Genomic DNA, 12639 nt, shown 5'->3' with positions numbered 1-12639 from the left:
AGCTTAAAGAAATTCTATGGAAATAGAATAGATTTACAGGCAGATTTGAGAAATACCCAAGAAGAAGACAGGGTACTTGGTTGGGTGTTAGATGTTAATGTGGCATGGTAATGAACAGCCCGGCTGAAGGGGTAACAAGGTAACCTGTTCCCTTAAGCTGCCATGCATTGTTCTAGTCCCTAAACAGCATTCCATTTCTATAGACCTGACTGGTCCTGAAGGGCTGTGAAATTAATGCTTTCATTGTTATTATTTTTGTAGTTAGAATAAAGAAAAACTTATGTGAGGGAGGCCAGATTAAAACATTGACCTGGGAGTAAAAAATTCCAGCTCTTACCCCCTAAAGTATGCTATACCCTGATAAACAAGAGCCACGTGAGATGGCCCAAAGTGAGCCTGTTCTGTGTGGAATGAAAATAAATTGTCTTTCACATGCTGAAAAAATGAAGTTTTCTATTTTCATAGGAAAAACGTGCGGACTCCTTAAGAAGGTTTCACACTCTGCTCATGTACTCTGACCCCAGTTCTCTATAGAGCCTTGTCTTCCTCTCCTCACACTTGTGGTCCCTTCTTACTGCTTGTTTTTCAGTCCGTGTAAGGCTACATCTTTAAGTTAGTATGCATTTGTCTCAGTGGGGATGTGCGGAAAATACGGATATCTGTGCTGCAGTGTGCTATGGCATCTTGCTCTCAAAGCCTCCAGGACTTCGCCCATGTCATATCTCCTGTCTGCTTGAAACACCTTCACCCTTGTTTGGCTAACTCCTACTAATCTTAAGATCTCACTTGAAACCTCACTTCTTCCAAGAAGCCTCTTTTGAACCTCTCAAGTGTGGGCTTACCGAGTCTCCCCCATGTCCTCCCTGACACGGTACAGTCACCGAGTCATACGTGCCCATCACCTTGTATCGTGCCGGCCACTGTACTGATTGATAAACACTTGCAAAGCTTCAGTGCCTAACCCAGTAGCTGGCTCAGAATCATGCTTCATAAATGTCACCAGGTTACAAGAGGAAACATTTATGAATTTGTAAAATGTCTTATATACTTGATTAAGCCAGTTTCTAAATAATTTATCATAAAACACAAGATGGTGTATAATAACTTTATCATAACTCTGTAACAAGTGTGATAATAAAATCTGATTGTAACTATAGGAAGACTCATCAAAAAAAAGTAGAAAATTTACTTTGGGCAAATATTTGAAAAACCTCTCTGGACCGTGTTTTGTGCGGTAGTAGCATAAAATTATGTAGCAATCTATGCTTTGAGCAGGTGGGCATTAATCAAGAGTTTAATCTAAAGGCAGACTCATTTCATTATCAGTTTGGCTCATGTCCTTTACTGGTGTTAAATATATTGTTCCCAAGCATCTTTCAGCCTGTAGCTTCTTAACTACCTTTCCTCAAGTCTGCCAGATAAACAGCAAAGTTAAAAGAAAAGCTACTGTGAGTTTAGGTTTTTTATTTTTGTAATTGCTCTTTGTAGTGATGTTTTTCTTTTCCCAAACCAGGTAGCTTTACTCCACTCTTTCTTCAGTCTTCAAAGCACACTTTTTTCATTAATTTCAATGTGTTTTGCCTTCTCAGAATGTAAAGTTTACCCAAGTGAAAAAGAAATGGTTTAGCAGTGTTTGGCATTTGGCGCTATCACTGCCTCCCTTTACTACGTAACAATGGACAAAAGAGATTATGCTACCATGCACATAAAGAGTTATTGTTCACAATTTACAGAGAACATTCTAGGTACTCCTTATTTTAAAGTTTATTTTCTTTTTTCAAAATTTAGTTATGTCCACACTTTGTGCTTTGAGCTTATATTGTAATCTTGAATGCTAGCCATATCTGACTTCCATACCAAATGCTAAATGTAGGATTCCAGTGTGTCCTTTTCCTCTCCTAATCGAACTCCGTGGTCCTTTGAAGAAATTCATTTTATAAATTACCGAAGTAGTAGCCAAATCTTACTAGAATTATTTTTTTAATTGTTGTGATTGGTTTAACTTTCTTACTTGGTATTGTGATTCTGATTAAGAACTATCATATGTTCTTTACATGGAAGAGTCAGGGAAAATAGAGTTAATTTTTGGCAATGAGTTTTAAATTATTAGATATTGTATGTATATGTACTTTCAAAGTTTCCTTTTTGTCCTTTTCAAGTAGTTAAATGTGCTCAAGGTTTAGTGCTGAGATACTCTTTAGTAAAGCTGAAAAATCTGAAACACCTTGTCATCCTAGCTGTTCCTTTAGTTGGCATACTGTCTAAATGCTGTCTAACCCTGGTCTTTCCAGAGGATGGGATGATAATTTTTTTCTTTGGTGAGCCTGTGGGTTAATTCCATTTAAGTCCACAAAAGAAATGATAGAGAATGCTGAAACACTCTATAACTCATTTTGGAAACATTATGTAGTGATTAATTATTCTGTGACTGCTTAATATAGGAACCAAAGTAACTATGATTTATTATGTTAGGAGTCGTGAAAAAATGACAGATCGTCCTCTACTATAGTCATTAAATAAAGAAAAAAAGATGTAATAACCAATGTAATAACCAAAGCTTTTTGTTTTCTCTCCTATCTGTTCTTTCACACAGGTACAAGTTGGCCAAGTAGAAATCAAATGCCCTATCACAGAATGTTTTGAATTCCTAGAAGAAGCAACGGTGATCTATAACTTAACTCATGAAGACTCCATCAAATATAAGTACTTCTTGGAACTTGGTCGTATTGATTCCAGCACCAAGCCATGTCCTCAGTGCAAGCACTTTACAACCTTCAAGAAAAAAGGACATATTCCCACCCCTTCCAGATCAGAAAGCAAATACAAAGTAAGCATGTTCACCAGAGTTGTGGGTTAGATGTCACATGATGGGAGCAGCCAAATTAGGCCAACCTGTGGTGGGCATTAAGTGGGCTTCCTTCCCTTACCGGAGTCGAAGGTGAGTATATATTGGCTATGATTCTGAAAATACATGGCTTGGAAGGCTGATGAAAGGACAGCACTCTTGAGGACTTAATTCAAGTTTTTCTTGGACTTTAAGCATGTTTCAGATTCATCTCGTAACTTAATTAAAAGGCCAATCTTTAAAGTAATTGTCATTACTATTACTAAATATTAAATAAATACTAAGACTTTTTTTTTTTAATTTAGTATAAGCTTGACTTTTTTTGTAGACCCAGTGTGTTCCCCTGGGCTGTGTCTATCATAAGTGAAAACAGTATAAAATATCATTTATTCTTTTATTCAGCAAATACAAAATGCCAGTATGTGCTAGGCATTGTGCTAAGTTTCAGGGATACGGAAGCAAATATGACATAGTCCTTGGTCCAAAAATGTGTAATGAAGGTGAGAAAGATACATGTTCTAAAATGACAGTTCCATATGAGTAGTCAAAAAACAAAACCAAAAATCCAATACACTTGTGCTTTGAGAACATTGACGGAGGAGTTAAGGATAGGATGTCAGGAAAGGCTTCGTAGAGAAGATGCATTTTTGGTGTGTGCGTGTTTTTGTGTGTGTGTTTTTCCCAGCCAGGTAAACAATGGAGAACATTTCAGAGCACGAGATGAGTCAGTGCTCAGGCCCATGTTGAAAAGGAGTGTTTGGTAGAGTTAGTGGGGACAGATCAGGTAGGTAGTTAAGAGCAGATCATATTGACTCTTTGAGGCTGTGCTCAGAAGTTTGAATTGAGTTCTGTAGGCATACAGAAAGATAATTCTGGCAGCGTTAGTAGAGGACGTCACAGGACGGCAAGGCTAAAAGATAGGGAAACCTAAGGCAGCAACTATGGGAGCAAATCGTTGATTTATAACCCTGGCTGTGCATTAGAACCACCTGGAGAGCTCAGACACACCAGTGCCCCAGAACAATTGTCTGGCACATTTTTGAGCCTCTCTGGGTGACTCTAATATGCAGCCGAATTGGGAACCTTTGCAGTAAATGAAGTGGAAACATGATGAGGCGTGTGGCAGTAGTTTTCATCCTTGTCATTACAGCAGAATGGCAGGATGAAGTGGTTTCAAGGGCTGTGTGAAGTCATCTCCATTTCAGGTAAGTTTTTGCCCGTGTTCATGTCTTGAAAGCAGTGGTTATTACATTATTCATTCTGTAGCTTTGAGGGGACCACGGTTTAGCAAGTGTTTCCTCTACCATTGCAATGATGAGCTAGATTAGGTTAGTCAAAGCTTCTAATGAGTATTGGTCTTTGAAATTGCTCGACTTTCACAGTTAATTTTTCTTTTTATTTACTATTTTTGTGCAGGCTAGTCTCTTTAAGGCATAACTATCAGGAAACACTCCCCCTTTTTTTCTTCTCTAAAAAGTGCATTTTTGTGGTTACAAAATTGTATAACAAAATAAGACCCTCTCAATGATTTTGAATACTGACTTAGCAAAAGAATCCTTTTATTTGTATATTCTTTGGATATTTTAAGTTATTTTTATTCTGTTATTGATGTTATCAGAAATTACTAGTTTTCAGAGAACTTGTTATTTCATAACTTTGGATATTTTATTTGCTCCTAAATGATGTTTAGAATTATATATTATACATATATTTTATATATTATATATGTTTATATAATTTATACATAAACTCAGACTATACTATTCTGGAATTTTGTGTTAATTCAAGCATTAGTATATAACTGACTAAAAGTGAAAATAATTTTAAACAATCTTGTTCTTATGAAATGGGTGAAAGGAGGTGTAATTTAAGGTGCATTTATAGCAATAGTGAAATGTTATAGATCTCATTTCATCCAAAATCACCAAATTTTGTTATGTTGAGTACATTTTATCACAATGCACGTGTATTAAGAATAAAATATGGACAATTTGAAAAATATAATATTTATGTAGTTCTGAGTGAACCTAGGGCACCCTAATAACATTTCCCAATGTCAGGCTTCCTCCAATTTCTACCAATTGGATTGTAGGTAAGAAGAGATGTAGGGAGCAAATGGATCAAAATCTCAAATCTAGTAAGCTCGGATTTTTACTTTTGATGAGCAAAGGAGAAGGAAATTTGCTTTGGGAAGATGAGGAATTCAATACAAAAAAAAATGTTATTGATTGCTGAAGCAGTTAAAATTTGTGGGAATGGGTGAGCTATGAAAATCTCAGTATAAAGTAAACTATTAAGCAACTTTAAAGAAATTGGAGGATGCCTAAAGAAATCTGCCACAGAATTGGAGGATGACTTTGGTTGTTACTCTTCTTTACTCTTGTAGAAGAGAAGATCTATAATAGAAAAGATAAATAATCCCTCTGTTCTATATTGTACAAAGTCCTAGGGGTAATTCAAACAATTCCTGAAGCAATGATTTTTACTATTTAGTATAATGTTTATATAGCATTTTTCATCATGAAACTCCAAGCTCTTATGTTAACATTAACTACCTGATTTACATGCTCTACCTGTCTGGATATTATGAATGAAGACGTGAATACTCCAGGAAATCAACTGTGACATTCATGATTACAGTAGCACCCTAAACTTGAGACTAGTATCTTCACTCTTTGTGGTGAACAAATGAATGATTTTTAGGTTTGCTGCATTTTGTTTTAATTCCATTTCCCCAGTAACAGAACCCACTTCCAAATTGGTGTAATTTATCATAACTTTAAGCAGGCTGAATTCAAGTACTCAAATGCAATAAATTGAGTCATAAGGCAACGGAAATGGAGGGGTTACTAATAATGTGTAACATATCTGAACAATTTAAAATCTCTTTATATTTGCAGCCTAAAGTGGGTTTTGTATCTGTTTATAAAACCCTTGTAATGCATATTATTCTTTTTCAATCATTGAGTTACACTTTCTTGATCCAAGATGTCACTCTTTGAGCATTTATTATGGCTTCTGCTGTCAATTCAGAAGCACTTAACATACTACATTAGGACTGCTTGAGAATAGCTGTTTTATAGCAGGAAATACATTTGAGAGCATCTCACATGAAATTTGAGATCTAAAATATCATATTTGGGGATTTCAGTTTGAATAGGTTTTTGTAAATAACTACTTGTTAAATTTTTTATATACTCAGCAGATGTAAAAGGGGTAAACAGAATATATCAGCCAGCAGTTACAAGAACTCTTAAGTGCCAGTTTATCCTTCTAGGCCCTCACTTACCAACCATCTCCCTTCTAGCAAAAGTTTGAGTAAATAGAACTTTTCATTATGCTCTGCACTCTGTCAAACTCATACTATATCAAATAGAACCAGTGCATTCCTAAACTGAAGGATTTACATTGAGACAACCTTGCCTTTGGTCACATCTAGTCTTTTTCATTCATAATATTTATCTTCTTAACTCTATAACTCTTTCCAAAAAGTTATACCATTCCATTTCTACAAGGTTGATTTCAGCTTCCAATTTGAAATCTAATTTCTAATCTAAACAGCTCCTATAATTTATTAATGCAATTCCAACTTAATGTCAATATAGGGAACAAGTTGGTGGTGGGAAAATAAAGATGTTGAAATTGTGGCTTTAATGGCACTCATTTGATGCCTGAAGATAGACCCATTACCAGCACCTGAAGTTTTTTCTCTGTAGCAATTATCATCTGGGATTCTGTGGTTTTGTGTGTGGTTCTGATTTGTGTGGTTATTATTTAGTTTCTCTTTCTCACTGGTCTCTTAGGAGGCCAGGCCCAGGCTTGCATATTGCTGATAACCTGTATCAAGCACTATGTCTGACAGAGTATGTTCTCAAAATACATTCATTGAAGGAAATAATAAATGGGCCAATGCACAAATAATAATGTGTACTGTAACAAATGTGAATGGAAAATGCTGGTAGCACAGGAGAGATTGGGAAAGCTTCATTAAAGAATACACACATTAAACTAAGCCTTGAATTTTTGAATTTGCCAAGCTGAAAAAGCTAGGTCAGAGCATTGGCTTCAAACTAGATTTAAATTCTCAGCCTTCCACATACTAGCTCTGTAACCTTCGATACAGTTTCCACATCTTTCAGTGGTGACTGGGGGTAGTAACAGTACCTGTCATAAGAGTATAGTAAGGATTCAACAAAATCACGCATACAAAGTGCTCAGCACCCTGTCTGATACCTCTTAAGTGCTCAAAACATGCTACAAATTATTATGCTGTGCTAATTTTTGGCAAGAACAGCAGAATGAGCGACCCTGGGTTATTGGGAAGGGAATGGAAGAGTCAAAAAGAATAAAGGTAGAATAAAAGATTGGGTGACTGACACATGGTGTGAGTAAAAGAGGAATGAAATTAACTGTGTCTTGAGGAAGAAGAATGAGTTTGGGGAGTGGAAAACAAGTTTAAAGTGTGTTGATAATGTTAAGTTTGAAGACCCTTTTAGGCATCAAAGAGATTCTTATGCTCAGCAGTGATCTTTTGGAAAGAATTAACATTTGAGGTGGGGGGTGGTCATTGAATGCAAGAGATGAAGAAAAGGATATTTGGAGAAGTAGGGAAAGTTAGTTTTTCATGGAAGAGAGGAGAGGATTGAAAATGATTAAATGTAGTTATTTTCCTTCCAGGAGTTGTACTGAGATATGGGGCAGTTCTAGGTTTCCTTCTTATTCCCAAGTGTCGACCAAGAAATGGTCCCCCTTTTCTATTGCTTTGGAGTGAGTTGAAGAGCACGCATAAATCAACACGGGGAATATGTTATAATAGAAGTAATTCTATTTATGGTTTCCGTCAGGCGAAATTAGTAATAATCCCCACTCTTCCCACAAATATCAAGGAAAACTGATAACTCACAGAATGGTGCTTTGAATCATCATAAGGTAAAAGAAAAAAAGCCAATAAAATGTCCTGGGGAAACTTCCTCTTACTTTATATGTTTAGCATTATTTTTTCTCTCTTGTAATTATAAACCCTCTGGGTAGAGATCACATTGTATAAAACTGCACAAATACATTATATCCTCATGTAGTAAAAGAGCTTTTCTAAGGTCTTTGAAGATATAATCAAATCAATGGATTTGTTATTCCTAATTGGCGTACTTTAAAATGTGCTTAGGTGAAAGGCTGGAATTTGGGTAATACTCAGTTTTACCCTATTCCTCTGTCTATTATTGAACCATCTCTGACTTATGCTGCACTCCAGAAAGTTGCCTCTTTGGACTGCTTCTCCAGATTCCTTACCATCCTGATTTCTGTTTGGGTTTTGCCATGGGTTGGCATTGGCAGAAGATAGGAGGATGGAGGGGGAGAATGGTAGATGCATTACTTCTTCACTCCCTTGCTAATTCAGTGCAAAGTTCTGGCAATGGTCGTGTCCTTCCATGACTGCAGCTTCCCTCTCGGTGGTCCCTCCCTCATATTTATAATTCTCACAGGGCTCCAGAAATTTCTTTCCTCCCTTATTTCTTTGGCCCTAGGGATGGCAATGACTTCCCACTCTTTCTGTCTCTGGGGGCCTGTCAGTCCTCTGTTCAAATCCCAGCTGCACTTCTTCAGTGGTGCTTCCAATAAATAATTTTCATTAACAAGCAGATAGATAGACAGACAGATAGATAGATAGATAGATAGATAGATAGATAGATAGATAGATAGGTGAATTAATGAATGGTGTTTAAATTTCCATCTAGTAAAGATGTTTTGAGAATTTTTTCCATGTATAAAAATGTTTAAAGCTTTCCCATGAAAGTTCAATTAGTATGCTGCTTTGCTCTTTGGTTTTTTCCTGACACCATCACTTTAAGTTGACAGTGTTTACAAATTAAGAATCAGATTGTGCCTCAGCCTTGCAAGATCAGTTTAGTTTATGACAGACACTGTTTTCTTTTGGCATTAATGCATCATTGATGTCAGGAGCCAATAAAAACAAGTGTATTTCCTGAAATGATTGCTGCTAGCATAGATTTGTGAGGGAGAGACAGATGAAGTCGTCTAGCCCAGTTTAATGAAGCTAGCTTAAACAAAGGGTGTGTTATACATGTTACCTTTGAAAAATCTGTAACATTCATCTGTGACGCAGGCCTATGAAATTTTATTCAGATGAATTTCTCCCTCTGTTTACTAGTGACATGCTTTGCTACAATTCTTTGCTGCTTTCTCAATACATAAATTAGCCATAATACTTTATAGAGTCTTTACTTGTGTTTGAACTTCTAACAACAAAAGCCAAATATTGGAATTCATTTGATATTTTAGCCTACATCTAAGGATTAAAAAACAAAACTAAAATAATTGTTATAATCAAGGCACACAGCCCCCATACACGGACCTGCAATGGGACTGAAAACCGTGTTTTTTTCACTTCATCACATCATCCCTTGGGTCCTCAGCACAAGGTACAAGTGAAGAATCATTTCTCTCTGCTGACCTGCTGAGTAGTGAGTAAAAGTCAACAAGTCCAGTGCTCTCTATAAGGTGGTCTGGAAGATGTTAGGACTGCGTTTCTCATCTACCATAGTCTGCATTCCCACCTTGCCATATTCGCCCTCTCACAACTGTAAGGGAACATAGTAGTCAACATGTGCGTGAATCCTTTCTACAAAATGCCTCCCAGTTGGGCATTCAGACAGATTCAACACTTCCATTGTTAAGGAACTTGCTACTTAGAGAATCATTCCCTTCCATGTTGAAAGAATTCTTTGTGACCTTCAGGCTGTCATTCTCTGTCATTCTCTGCTTTCTGTCATTCTCCTGCTTTCACCTAATGGTCCCAGAAAATATGCCCATTTCCTCATGACTATGTAATTAGATGGCCTTCCTGCTACTTCCTGTGGGTATCTCTGGGAGATGTTAGCCTTATTCTATTGTGTTCAGAATAGAGTGTCCTACTGAAAGCAGGATGATGCCATACTGCTTTGGCTAGTGAGTTTGGGCTACACAGATCAGGGCAGAATCTTCCCTGTATATTCATCTATGAAGAGGTGGGTCCTAAGACAAGAAAGACAAGAAATAGACTCAGACAGAGACTTCTCTGGGCCCTGCTTTTGAGATTTAGAGGAAGACTCTCTAAAAAGGTGTTTTCAGGCAGTAGAAGCAAGATGGATTGGTATGAAACTGGTTTTTCAAATTGGGGAGAGAGGACTTTTTTCAAAGGATAAAACCCATATTTCTTAAATTCTAACATGCTACCCTAGAAGAGCATGCCACTCAGTTGGAAAAGAAAAGCTACTACTGAAATGAAAAAGCTAGTACTGTGTAATAAATAGCGAGTTGCATATGTAAAAGGAGCCTGGAAACCAATATGAAGGAGGTTGGTAAGGAGATTTATATGAATAACTACTGTATCTCCATATAGGTTATCTTGTCATGTGTTACTGTTTTTGTCCCCATTTGGTCCCCAATCTTTAAGAAACTTTCAGTTTCATTTTCCAGCTTAGTTTCAGTTATGCTTTGAAAAATTAAGGGAAGTGTTGCTTGGCCACATTTGGACTGTGATCAGGGAGCAGTGCTTCATGAAGCCCATGTGTTACTGGCACTAAATTCAGGGAGAAATCCCCAAGTTGGAGGTAAAATCTTAGGGAATAAGAATCAAGTGAAAAACAAACAAACAAAAACAAACTCATAGATACAGAGAACATTGGTGATTACCCAAAGGCAAGTGGGTTAGTAATGGCGGAGGGGGCGGGGTTTGCAAAATGGTGAAGGGTGTCAATTTTATGGTGAAGGTTTTTGGTGGTGATCACTTTGTAGTGTATACAGATGTCAAATCACAATTTTGTACACCTGAAACATACCAATTTTACCTCAATTAAAAAAAAAATCAAGGTAAGAAGTCAAACCACATTTTCCCATTTGGAGAGTCTACTGCCATTGTTGCTTTAGGATATGATCTAAGGGAGGAGATAGTGCTTCCTTGAAAGTATTTGAAGCCATGCATCAAGTACTTCTTTACTCGTGTCTATAATATCCTGCATTTCTTCAGAATCTTTTCCTCAAGAAAACCATATAAGGTGTTACAAAACTTTTTATAACTATGATATTCCCATATTATTTACATATTGATTATTTAGAACATATCCTAGTCTGACAGCCATAAGTTTTACATGTTTCACATAAGGTGTTTCTGGACCACAATGTATTTTGAGAGACACATCAAGAGTAAAGGAATATCAATGTAAGAGTAATTGGACCCGGTTCGGGGGTACTTTGGCAAGGCTCAGGGTCAAGACAGCTGAAGTGACATCTCTGGGCTACACTGGAACACTTGCTATTTCCCCAATGCACCATGTGATCTCAGGCCTCTGTGGACGCGTAGGCTGGGACCTCTTCCTGAAGTGCCACCCCATCACTTGTCCCAGTGACATTCCACTCTTATTTCAAGGTCACGTTTTCTCTAATCTCTACCCTCCAGCATTCCCTGAAACACCTTTCCCATGGCACCCACTTGTCTAAGCTTCTATTCTGGCAGTTATTACATGGTTTTATACCTCTCTGGGTTTATATATATCTGCCTTCTATAAATTCCTTGAGGATAAGAATTGTAATTCTTTTTTATGTGCCTAAAATCAGTATACTCAGTGTCTGCTACTTGAAGGTGTTTAATAAATATTTGTTGAATGAGCAAATGAATTGTGAATATGTTTTATTATTGAGTGTTTGTCTTAATCTGAAGTTCTAATAAAGCAAATTGTTCTTGAAAAACTGAGTTAGTTTATATTTGCAAGCTACATTTACATGTGGATGTTGTCTAATATTTTGAGTTTGACAAGTAATGATTTTGTGATTTATTTAAAATAATTATGTATATAGGAGTATATAGAATTTAGCAAGAAAAGACTTATCTGGGGTGTTATTTGGTTCTGGACTCTTATTATTTTGTGAGTTTTTCTTTATTTGGCATGATTAATTGTCAAGAGAAAATATCATTTACTTAGGAAAAGTGGGTTGGTTTAACTTGTCATCTGAGTGGTATTGTAGCCCTGATTTCTGGAAAAACTAAGAGAATTCAAAAGTTAAAGGTGTAATATAAAGCCTTTTTATCTTCCATGGATTCCAAGACAAGTTAATCAAGATTCCTAACTCTGATAAGTTTATTCTTGAAATACTTGTAGCCTTGCTTCTTGTAGAAGACTTTACACATTAATCATTATGCTCAGTAAAATGTCATGTGGATAAAATATTTACTAAACCTCATCTGCTAATCTAAGAAGTAATGATATCATCTCAGTCACTGGTCACAAATTAGATATATTGATTTTTCTCTAACGTCATTTAATATTAGCCAATATGCAATATTGGCTATATGGAAAATAATTCATTTTAGGAATAATTTACTGAGTACCTACCATATGCCAGAAGCTCTGTGTTACTTAACTCAGGAAACACAGGATGAAGGAGACACAGCTTTTGCCCACAGTGAATTTGTAGGCTGTTAGGGAGAGTAAACATCTCCATGTTCTATAAGACAGATACTGAATCTGGCTGGGAGGAACAGGGAGGACATCTTGAAACAAATAGCATTTGATCTGGATAAGATTTCAGTAGACAGATTGTATTAATGGGACTTTCTCCAACTATAAGAAGCAGAGATGTGCTCTATCTCAAGCTACCTCAGTTAATGAGGTTTACTGTAAGGCTGCACAGAAAGTAGGAAGGACAGGGAAGCAGGGTTAGCAACCACCCAGGCAGGCCTTCCGGAGAATCCAACACAAAGTCTAGTAGCATGAGAGTTCATTTATCGTCTCACTAGG

At 36.7% G+C, this 12639-nt stretch overlaps 1 protein-coding gene across 2 annotated transcripts in view; it reads left to right on the top strand.

Moving 5' to 3' along the window:
• The window catches only part of RNF217 (ring finger protein 217), a 121064-nt gene that overhangs the window by 77001 nt on the left and 31424 nt on the right, over positions 1-12639 (top strand). For both annotated transcript variants that reach the window (XM_081044927.1, XM_081044926.1), the window contains exon 2: positions 2594-2827. In XM_081044927.1, coding sequence (XP_080901053.1) covers positions 2594-2827 — 234 coding nt within the window. The remainder of the gene's footprint in view (positions 1-2593; positions 2828-12639) is intronic.

Source organism: Rhinolophus hipposideros (genome assembly GCF_964194185.1).
Source record: "Rhinolophus hipposideros genome assembly, chromosome: 3".
NCBI classification, from domain to species: Eukaryota; Metazoa; Chordata; class Mammalia; order Chiroptera; family Rhinolophidae; genus Rhinolophus; species Rhinolophus hipposideros.
Note: the sequence above shows the minus strand (reverse complement) of the source record. Positions and strands in the feature narration are given on the sequence as shown.